Source organism: Pecten maximus, chromosome 17 (assembly GCF_902652985.1).
Source record: "Pecten maximus chromosome 17, xPecMax1.1, whole genome shotgun sequence".
Lineage (NCBI taxonomy): Eukaryota > Metazoa > Mollusca > Bivalvia > Pectinida > Pectinidae > Pecten > Pecten maximus.
This window is the reverse complement of record NC_047031.1, coordinates 5473438-5485903: the sequence shown is the minus strand read 5'-3', so window position 1 is coordinate 5485903 and position 12466 is coordinate 5473438. Positions and strand designations below refer to the sequence as shown.

Below are 12466 nucleotides of genomic sequence, written 5' to 3'. Positions count from 1 at the left end.
AAATGACTGAGACGTTGATTACTACTGTTAGGACCACCGACGATAGGTCTAAATTTCAAATCGTCAGGATTAATGACTTCAACATACATTGAATTTTGCTCTCTTATAGCATTGTTTATAATTACACTCTTATGTATTTTTGGCAAACCATAAAAGAAACTTGTATTATGGGAGAATACAGTTAAGTATTCCCTTTTTTCATCTAGCAATACTTTCCTGTCCTGTTTCTTATATATATGGGTCAAAGAAGTAATATGAACAGTATAATCCAGATAACACTCGATCCTCACATAAATGTATGAAGGATACGAATTACTTGTAATGATTATATGGGGCAAAGAAGTAATTCAAACAGTGTGAACAATGAGGCTTGTTAAATTTTCGAGGCAATCCGCCCCTTTATCAAAACACAAAAAATACAAATACAATCACATATTATATATAAGAAGTACTGGAAATACAATGAAATACAATAAGAATAATGTTCTAGTAACTGGAGAAACCACAATGAACCCTTCGGCCTACGTTTGTATTAACAATGTTTTGCGACACCATACAAGTCCAGCTATCTTAGATAGCATATAAAACTATCTTAACATCTTTTTTTCAAAAATGATATAATTCCGTTGCAGTAGTTACTAGAATGCATGGTTCTTGTAAATCGGGCCCACAAAATACAATATTTATCCACATAATCACTTATCCAATCAAAATCATATTCTAACACGATTCGTTTGCAACGCGTGTTTTGATTGGTTGCGGACCGACTTCTAATCTGCGATAGAACCATGACATATCGTGTTAAGCCACGCCCCGTTTCTAATCAAAACAATATGGCGTCAAGTTCGACTCGTAGCGAAATTCAACACTCTGCACCATTTTTATGATTGATGACCCGTGATATTGGAATCGAAAGTGAAGAAATCGAATAGAATGAATTAACTTAATAAATTTAATAAAAATCGTTAACTTCATTCTTACCGTCATTTATTGATTGAAACTTTCATTTCGTCCGTGTGTAAGCATCTAAGGTCAAGTAAAATCCGAAATGAAATGGAACAAGTGCACACAACTTCACATAACGGTTAGGCCTGTAGAAACACATCAACCCTGACTTTGTTAAAATGCACATGTCGTTAAGCATGCTGCGTAAATCCAAATATGTCTTTAAATCTTCGGAAACAGGACTTTCACAACAATCCAAATACCCCGCTTCGTTAACATACAGACCGAACTCTCGCCAGTATGGGCGTGGCCAATTGACCGACTTTGATAGCTTCTTTCTGGTTGGTCAATCCGCCACAGTATGACACGTCACTAGCGGAGGTCACAGAGTACTTAACAGCGTACTTGTAGCGCTGTAAAACAATGTTTCTCAATATATGCGATAGTAAACGTGTTAGAATGGGGATAGTACGTTGTTTTTCGTGGCTATACTGGCGATTAGAACATGACATTTGGTTTAAACTCTCGACCTATCGGTCTCGAGTTCAAACCAAATTTCATGTTCTAATCGCCAGTATAGCCACTCAAAACAACTTACTATCCCCTAATTCTAACACGATTCGTTTGCAACGCGTGTTTTGATTGGTTGCGGACCGACTTCTAATCTGCGATAGAACCATGACATATCGTGTTAAGCCACGCCCCGTTTCTAATCAAAACAATATGGCGTCAAGTTCGACTCGTAGCGAAATTCAACACTCTGCACCATTTATGATTGATGACCCGTGATATTGGAATCGAAAGTGAAGAAATCGAATAGAATGAATTAACTTAATAAATTTAACAAAAATCGTTAACTTCATTCTTACCGTCATTTATCGATTGAAACGTTCATTTCGTCCGTGTGTAAGCATCTAAGGTCAAGTAAAATCCGAAATGAAATGGAACAAGTGCACATAACTTTCACATAACGATTGAGCCTATAGAAACACATCAACTCTGACTTTGTCAAAACGCCCATGTCGTTATGGATACTGCATAAATCCAAATATGTCGTTTAATCTTCTGTAACAGGACTTTAACAACAATCCAAATACACCGCTTCGTCAACATACATATCGAACTCTCGCCAGTATGGGCGTGGCCAATTGACCGACTTTGAAAGCTTCTCTCTGATTGGTCAATCCGCCACAGTATGACACGTAACTAGCGGAGGTCACAGAGTACTTAACAGCGTACTTGTAGCGCTGTAAAACAATGTATCTAAATATATGCGATAGTAAACGTGTTAGAATGGGGATAGTACGTTGTTTTTCGTGGCTATACTGGCGATTAGAACATGACATTTGGTTTAAACTCTCGACCTATCGGTCTCGAGTTCAAACCAAATTTCATGTTCTAATCGCCAGTATAGCAAAACAACATACTATCCCCTAAATAATTAAATAGTATTTTGATTAACCTAACCTTAGATGAAATGATTTGGTTTAAAAATGTTCGAAATCAATATTCATCTCAATAATTTTCTCTTTGTGTGCTAAAATGTGATTTGGAATAATAATTACAGTGTACATATACTTGAAAAATAAAGAAAAAATAGTTGATTTCATTCAACAAGAGCTACATAAAATTATAGATTGATATAGGCTTTTGCCCATAAGTTTAGTAGCTGCTCATAATCAAGTGCACATGTAACTAACGAGCATGCTTTCCAAACTGGGCATATTTTCTACCAGAAACAGGTCAGGGACCTCTCTACCTCAAATGACTCCCTGACCTCCCCAGCCTCCTAGATTGAGGTGACAGATGATGCTGCTGATTAGAACTATAAAGAAGTTATAAATTCTTGACAACCTACTGAATCCAATGATATAATAAAAAGGTTCTAGTATAAATTGATTTAGATCGAATGTTTCACATGGTTTTAAATATAATACAAAAACGGGTCTTCAAACTAAGTCACAAAGGTAAGGGATCCTTTGCCATATGGTCGCTCTGGGGGATCAGGCTCTTTCCTTCAGCCAGGGGAAGTTACTCTGCAGGACAACGAGTTATCTCCTGGTTTCGAGTCCTCTACGATCCGTCCTCTACTCATGATTCTATGTTAGTAACGTTAATCTGATTTTTCAAACAATGTACAGCACAAGGCTAGTATACGGGTTTTTAATATGGGTTATACAATATAAGTATTCTTATTGATGGTACGTTGTCCCAGTAAGATGCGTGGTTCGTTGGTGTCCTGGACTTTGAAGTTTTATCAATAAGAGTATATAACAATCATGGTATTTAATATGGATTTTTAAATATTCTTATTGACAGAAGGTCAAACTCCTGCTTGGGGCAGGTTATTTTTGGAAGCAAATTCACGGATGCGAGAATTGAAAAGAATCGAATAACACTATCGTCGTGATCTCTCGAGGCCTTCATTTCCTATGTAATTTCGTTAGACACAACAGTATAATGCTACAGATATGTAAACTTTATACATTATGTAACCAAAAATAACCGCTCAAATACTAAAATATTTTTTCAGGCCAATTCATGCATTAACTAGGACCCACACGGTGGCTAAATCCTAGTGACGTTTCAACAATTGCTCGGGGGTAACACTAAATGTGTGTTATTATCAGACATGGATTAGGGATGTAACTCTTACATACCTGTAAACGACTAAAATGAGTCCAAAAAACTTCGTTAGCAATTCTTCTATCATTCGATATGGATTCAAGATTTAATTCCTTTGCTAAATATGGAATACTTGCAAAACCTTTAGAAATATAAGTAGGACATACCTGTGAATGGTACAGAACCGTCACATCATTGCCAGGTAAATTCTGCACATATAAATAAGAGTTTAAATAACAAAAATACATATAAAGCCAAGAGAAAACTCCGTCATAGAAAAGCGTTGAACTATTACAAAGAATAAAGAAACACGCGATACACTCTATGACTCCAATGAAAACCACATATCTGCAACTTTATAATGACCCACAAAAACCACACCACAGAATACTGACGTAACAGCATACAAGGTACCCAAGAGTAACACAACACAATACACCTGTACACCTGTTTCAATTTACTTTATAAGCTAGAAATAGTTTTTAAACACACACCTCAAGCTTTATTCTTTTTAACAATTGAAAGGACGTATAGTTAAATCTTCACCAAACTTGTGATTTCAAAAAGCTATTTATTCCTCTATAAGACTTGACTGATCACTTTTCATTTCCAAGAGGGTACCGGATGTATTAGTTTGCATAAATGTCAACGTAATGTTAACTTGATAAAAGCGTTGCTATGAAACAAGTTCATGATACAATAAATGCAACAATGAAAAGGATTTCATCTGCAACTGTAACCACATTATTACATTGCCTTACAAATTTATGAGATAGATATGAATACTTTTAAAAGGTATTTATTTACACAGAAATGAAAAATATTTTTAAACGGGTGTTAAAATGATATCAAATAAGCAATTCAACGTAGCATATCTGACAGTGCCTTCGGTACTTTTTTTATATAAATTTTCGTTCATTTTTTCTGCTAGACAGACACGGTCCAGAATGTTAAGTCTGCCATAGCTTCAGAACTTGATGAAGATAGAAATAACATCGGCATTGTCGATAATGACAAGGTGATAGATGGGTCACGCTCAGTCCAAGACCTGTCGCGCCCCCTACAGGTGGTGGTACACAACGCTAATAGGACACTTCCCCAACGGCTTCAAACGGATAAAAAAGATATGATGAATGATTGGGAAGAGGAACCAAGATGTTTGATGTCATGCGGACATGCTATAAGTAAGTTGATCTAGTTCATAGTTATAAAAATATTTATTAAAATGTGTTGCTGACATTTTCTGACCATATTACGTTATAGTATAGTATATATATGGTTTATATATGTACATCAAATTCAGATTCATGCAATTGATTGAATGACGGGTCTTTTCTACATACCAATCTAGATTTTGGCATTTAACTTTATCTGTTTCGAGTTTTTTGTCACCTTTATCACCGACACTTTGGGGCCCCAAAGCATCCCTGACGAGTCTTAGCAGGCCGATACATTTGTATGGTGCAGTTTTGATTTATTATGACTCTACTGTATAACTCCTTTTAAAAAGATATTAATATCTTGTGTGTCTTTTGTACATGTAATTGCATCTTAATTCTGACTCTTTTTCAATGGTAGCATTCAGGGAAAACAATCGTGGGTTAATTTCGTTTAAAATTTAGCTTAAAGAAATTAATAGCACATGGTATATATAAAATTCAAACCTTAGTTAATTCAATATTTCTAGTTTTTTTGTCGCCTTCTGTGATAACACTTCATCACCGATGAGTACTAGCAGGACAAAACAGTTGTGTGACACAATGCATATAACTCTCAATTTGTATTGGCAGGTGCTAATATTTTGTGTGTCTTTTGTACAAACCTCCTAATTAGACATTTTTTAAAACTAACAATGATTTCTTGAAATATTTCTGTTATAGCACCGGACAATTTATACGACTACTGTTGGGCAGAACTTACCAACAAACTTGCCACCACTTTCCACTGTTTTGCTCAAGTGGGTGGAAGACAGACGGAAAGTTGTAATGCAGAGTGGGGATTCCAGGAAGTAGTTGTCGGCGCATGCTTGTCTGTAGATGAACGGGTTCTTTTTCAGTCCCGTATCAATCGAAACTTTGTTTATCAGTCCAGCGATATCCGCGAATGCCCAAACTGTCACGTGACCTGTACACGGCAAAACTCGAATAACCCGCGAGTAGTGTGTGTCTTTTGTAAAAAAGCAGGTAAAGCTGAGCACGAATTCTGTTGGTTATGTATGTTGCCATGGAAACCTAACCACATCTGCAGCAAGGACGCGTTACAGCAGATTCTAAAGACATGCACAAAGAAAGACATTGTTGGAGTTTCTGGATGTCCGTCTATACGCGCATGTCCCAAATGCAAGATCCTTATTCAGCATAAGGAGGCATGTAAGCATATGAACTGTCGGGAATGTAAGACCGCATTCTGCTTCATCTGTCTCAATGTAAGAGGATCACGTGGTTTTTCTTGTGGTTCGTACAACAGCCCGTGCAGAATCGCTCCAATACAGACATACAATTGAACATTTGTATTGAAGTGCCTTGTTGATTGGTAATGGTAGCAGCACCCTTCATAACATTGTTTTAAAAAATAACATATCTTGACGTATCAAACGGTAAAATATTTTAATATGTAAACTTTAACATTTCTTTATATCGCTTTCGGACTCAGTTTTCTAGACCATATACTATAGGGACTAATTCAAGTCCCTTAACAAAATGCATTATATGTATACTTGACTTAAATTGTTATACACAACACATACAATGATATTTCATTCTATTTTCAAGTGCTTCACACACGGTTATTGTTAATCTGTGCGACGCAAGTGGTGAAATACGCAAGTGTAAGAGTTATGAGTAGAAATCATTTCCAGTTATTCAAATAAAGATTTAAATGCCTGGTTAAAAATATTGTTTTATACAATTCTAGTTTATAAATGAGTAAAAACAAAATAAAAAAATACATATAAAAGCTGTAATGCTTCAAAGGAAATCTGTCGCGAACAACTTATGCAGTGACGAGAGTTAACGAGGCTAAGGATGACTTGCTACAATAAGTCTTTTACCTGAGCCTCAGTCGTGCTCGATTCAATACCCCAGGCACGATAGTTTCCGCTAAAATTGACCTTTAAGCCTGATGCAGGACAAAGGAATTTGATGTTCTATCGTCTACTACAAAATAGCAGTGAAATTGATCGATGACAAAACATTTCATCAGCTTCCTTAAAAATTCTTTAAAATTCGTTTCGTGCTATGACTCCTTATTTTATCGCGAGAGCATAATCCTAATCCTTGAGTCATTTCAAAAATTCACTAGTTTTCGCTCTTAGCTCGGAAGCCATGGTATGACGTCACACATTGGCAGCTCTGTTTGATTCATTTTTTTAAAATTCATACGGTTATAATGTAAAGCAATGGCTTCATGAAAAAAATATTGCAAAAAATAACGCTTCACACTTGTTAAAGCAAATAAAAAATAAAATTTGTGGAAATTGCGATCGAACGACACATCAGGAGTGATCGATGTTATGATATGCTATTGAATCTTCTTGTCGAGGTAAAATGAAATCAAAAAAGAAATCTAAACAAAAAAAAATGCAAAAAAAACAACCTAACAAAACGAACAAAACAAAAAAACAAAAAACATAGACATGTGATATACTAATCTATCTCTGTAAGATACTAGGGACACATGTGTCTGTGTCAGGCTAAGGGAAAAACTTAAGATAAAATATAATAAGTAAATACAAATTTAACATAAATGTGTTTAAAGAAATAGATGAATATTCCAGAAATGCCGTGTTTTTGCCTCTAAGTTTATTGATATATGTTTCTGATATCATTTAGTAATATGACCATTTAGAGGATGTCATTTGGTCTATGTTGCTTTATTTTTTAGCACACTGATAAGATAATGGACACTTGCATAGGGGTCCGAGACCTACACGTCGTTTAATTTCTTATAAGGAGGTCGACGTTTTCTGTTTATCAAGATGAACATCACTTAGCTGTGACTGTTTCTTTCTATGATCCTGAAGATCGCCATGAGGCCGAAAATTTGCAAATGAGATGTACTTTTTTGCCCTTTTCACTTGAATTTCGAGTGAAATTTAGATGAATTTCACTAGAACAACATAAACTATTAATCATTGACTTGATACATACATTTTCAGCATATACAAGATACTAATATTATCTAATTGTTTAAAAAGAAACCTTTCAAAAATATATGGTTAACAAACCAAAAGATATCAAATAAAGTTATGTTGTTTTATTCAATTTTTTTTTTAAATATAACATTTTACACATCTTACTTCCAAAATCTTTCCTCCCTTCCATTCTCATTTTCGTTTCTCTCTCTACACTACTTTTATGTCTGCTGTATCTTTCTTCTTACTTTTTCACACACTGGCATTGGTATACTTTGATGAATTTTTGAAATGACTCAAGGATTAGGATTATGCTCTCGCGATAAAATAAGGAGTCATAGCACGAAACGAATTTTAAAGAATTTTTAAGGAAGCTGATGAAATGTTTTGTCACCGATCAATTTCACTGCTATTTTGTAGTAGACGATAGACATTAAAGGTATATCGATAAGGGGAAAAGACATATTGCTATCACAATTTGCAGACGACATTACAGTTATTTTATATGGAACCAAAAATCTCTAGATGAAACTCTTAACAACCTTACATATTTTGCGAGCATTTCGGGACTTAAAATGAATTTCTTCAAGACCCAGGTTATTTAGATTGGCAGTAAAAAATACGGTGAAGATACTTACTCTACTGACTTGTACTGGGTTGCACTAGGTTTACTTTATTAGGCATTGAATATGACGTTGACCTTCATATAATTACTAAATTAAACTTTGACAAGAAACTAGCTAAGCTAAAGTCTCTAATATCTGCATGGAAAAGAAGAATACTTACACCAATTGGAAAAATAACAGTAATCAAAACTTTAATAATATCTCAGCTCAATCACTTGTTTATTGTTCTTCCCAGTCCTGACGATTTATAGGTTAAAAAAAAAATATATATATATACTTTATACTATTTATGGAACGACAAACCCGATCAAATAAAAAGAGACATAATTATTAAGGAGTACATAGATGGAGGCTCAAAATGATACACTTGAAACACTACATAACTGCCTTAAAAATAACCTGGATTAGAAGAATTTATAACACATTAGGAAATTTGGGCATTGTAATGGAAACATATTTTAGTAAAGACATGCTTTCAAATGTAGGATCAGAAAAATAAAACAATTGTCAAATAACTGCCTCAAGAAAGGAAGTGCTAGAAGCCTGGTATAAAATCATTAATGTAAGCAACACTTATAAAACTAATATTTCAGAAAATCCTTTGTGATGCAATAGTGAAATAAAGATTAATCAAAAAGTCATATTTTACAAGTTTTCGTATGATAAAGGTATTCAATGTATATATAATATTATCAAAAATGATAAATCTTTTTACAGTTTTGATGAAGTTAAGGACAAGTATAATATCCAAACCAATTTTTTAAACTATCAAGGTTTGAAAAATCCTGTTTAGGAATTTATTAGAAAAAATCAACAAACATTTAATCACGAACAAATTATTTTATTACCAGCTATACCCCTAAATCTTAAACATATTTTAATAAACAAAAAAGGTGCATAATAATTTTACAGAACCCTTTGCAAAAATAATTCAAAACCCATATCTCAAAAAAAATAAGAACCAGATTTTTAATTTTAATAAAGAAACATGGAAAGAAATGTACATCTCCCCTTTCACAACAACCACTAGTTCGAAACTTCATTGTTTTCAGTATAGAATAAATCATAGAACCTTAACTACAAAGTCTTTTCTTTTTAAAATTGGTAAGTCGAATAACAATTTATGTTCCCTCTGTTAAACCCATCCGGAAATATAACATAAATATTATGTGAATGTGACCATGTATCAAATCTTATTGAAAGACTTAGAATAAACATTATCAGTAAGAATCTTGGTTTAAGATTTAATAAACAAGAATTCATTTTTGGGAAATTTATCAATAAGCAACAAAAGTTTTATTTAGATAACCTGATAATTTTAGTTATAAAACAATTCACATACCAAAACAAATGCTTGGAAACAGATTTTAATCTTGACAATCTAAATAAAGAATGAAGTGTAGTAAGGGACGATAACTCGTTATCGTTCCTTACGGAACGTAATGATAGTATGAGCTAATTCGCGATTTTTGCCGGCTATTGTAGCGATTTGGGGGTGGAAAAAATGACACATACAATTTTGATAGAGTTTTGAACCATTGTTAAACTCGGCTCGATCTAGGTCTGGATGTATCTGGTATCCCTGTGGAAATTCGTATTTATGAGATATTTTGGGTCAAACATGCCAAAATCGTCACTTTGACCGGTAGCTTCTGTTTAACCGGTCCTTAAAAATCAGCGATTCAATCCAAAAATTTGAAACTCCAAACATAACAAGAAGAGATAGTTCTGAAGAAAACCGTATCTTTAGTTTTTCTATATCTTTCATAGAACGGCCACAATAGGGTTTTGAAAAAGGGTCGTATTTTATCGAGAGGTGGCGGATGTTACGTCACGAGTGTTACGTCACAAGAATGTGTGGAATGTAGTGTATTGAAGGACGGAACGTAAAGTACATGCGGCTAATTCAGACCACTTTCTGGAGCTAACTGAAAAGCGACTCTATACATTTTGATAAAACTTTCCACACTTATAAGACTCGGTGTGATCTACATGTATGTCCAGGCATATCCCGTATATCTAGGAATAATCTAGTTATGGAGATATTTTGAGTACAAACACGCCAAAATCGACACTTTGACTGCTGGTTTCTGCACAACTCGGCCTAGAGAATTAACGCATAAAGCCATCTTATTGAAACTCCACACATCACAAGTAAAGAATGAAGTGTAGTAAGGGGCGATAACTCGTTATCGTTCCTTACGGAACGTAATGATAGTATGAGCTAATTCGCGATTTTTGCCGGCTATTGTAGCGATTTGGGAGCGGAAAAAATGGCATATACAATTTTGATGGGCTTTTGAACCATTGTAAAACTCGGCTCGATCTAGGTCTGGATGTATCTGGTATCCCTGTGGAAATTCGTATTTATGAGATATTTTGGGTCAAACATGCCAAAATCGTCACTTTGACTAAGAGGTTCTGTTTAAATCGCCCTCAAAATTCAGAAAAAAAATCCAGAGATATATACAATGCACATACAAAGAGATAAATGTTTCCTGAAGAAAACAGTCTGTTTAGTTTTTCGATATCTTTAGCAGAACGGTTACAAGATTGTTTTGAAAATGGCCTATTTTTTCGACCTTCTCAGTATTTTTCCACTCGACTGGGGTATTTTCCTGCCTGTTTTGATGACGCAAGACCGGGTGTTTCCTTTCCGTTTAGCACGGTAGAACAGATGGACCGGATCGGCATACATAGTTATCAGCATTAAATTCATTACAAATCAACTGGTTTTATATTTGTTTTGCGCGAGTCATCTTGATGGTGTATTTGAAAGCCTGCATTAACATCAACAGGTCCATTAAAATTGATGTATGAAGTTTATATGTAATAGAAATTATTAACACAATTGGTTTGGTCGGCTTGACCGCATATATAAAGGACAATATAGAATAACGCCATCCTGAACTCATCGGGTATTATGCCTGAAATGATTCTCCGAGGAGTTCCGGATGGAACAACACCGGGGACTTCACGCCGCTTACTCGTTCAACTCCAGGCAGTATAAGTGAGTTGTATTACATTTTCGCGTCAGGGCCAGGACTTTTTAATACCATCTCATATCAAAAGTGACATTGGAGATTATAGTTGTTCTACTATGACCATATTTGTTGCTTTCCAGGATCAGTATTCATCGTCAACCCAGACCAGCGTTCAATTCTTTTCGATAACAAATCTAAACTCGTACTGAGTCGTAGGCTTCCAGTACTGGCAGTAGGCTAGTGTAAATGTTACGTGTTCATTAACGTTTTAGAGACAGGCGACGTTTAAATATGTAATATTTAATTAATTTCTTTATTGTTTGTTTAATGAAATTACTGTGTCGTTAGTTGATGCAGAGACCTATATACTAGTATAGGTCTCTGGTTGATGCTTTGATGTCTTGATCAGCTGATATTTGTTTATGTTGAGGAGCAACGACGTTTCGAGAATCATATCTCATACATATTAGCTTACGATGACACGAACTTTCAAGGAACTAGTGTACATGTACTTCAGTACACACTAGCAGTATATTGAACAATTCTTTTTCAGTAATAGAAGTTTTTTTTCAAATTTTTAATGAAATATTTATATTCTAATGCTTTAAATTTTGAAATTTAAGTCTCTGACCTGCCCTTTATTGAGATGGTTCTTAGGACAGTGTCAAATTATATCATCTTTTGCATTAATAAATATATGAAATAAGTTTTCAAATATATTTAAACCCTTCGCTTTTATGCACCAAAGAAAACAATATGCAAGAAAGCTGTTCTGACAAATTTAAGCTAAAATATTGTCAATTATTATGTTGCATTAAGTAAAATTATGTTGCTTTGGGTGTCATGCATTTTTTTTTATCTTTTAAAATTAAATTAATTTCAACTTTTACAAAAAAAAGTATAAGATGGAAAATTATTTGACAAAATCAAAGAGCTACCAGGTTTTAGCTATCACAATTTTACAAAATAGTTGACTTTGAAATTTCATGAATTAGTCAATTTTCAAATATCTATAAGTTGCTTTATTATCAATTCCATATCAACATATTTCAACTCTTTGCTTACATGTACATGTGCCAAAGAAAACCATATGCGAGAAACCTGTTCTGACAAAATTTTACTAAAATTATGTCAATTGTTATATCACATTAATT

The 12466-nt window shown here is 34.2% G+C and overlaps 1 protein-coding gene across 1 annotated transcript in view; it reads left to right on the top strand.

The window, feature by feature from the left end:
• LOC117314987 (probable E3 ubiquitin-protein ligase ARI5) overlaps positions 1 to 6448 on the top strand; it is a 7680-nt gene extending 1232 nt beyond the window's left edge. Inside the window, exons 2-3 of the mRNA XM_033869110.1 lie at positions 4502 to 4754; positions 5451 to 6448. Coding sequence (XP_033725001.1) covers positions 4502 to 4754; positions 5451 to 6073 — 876 coding nt within the window. The 3' untranslated portion in view covers positions 6074 to 6448. The remainder of the gene's footprint in view (positions 1 to 4501; positions 4755 to 5450) is intronic.
• Positions 6449 to 12466: the final 6018 nt, after the last annotated feature.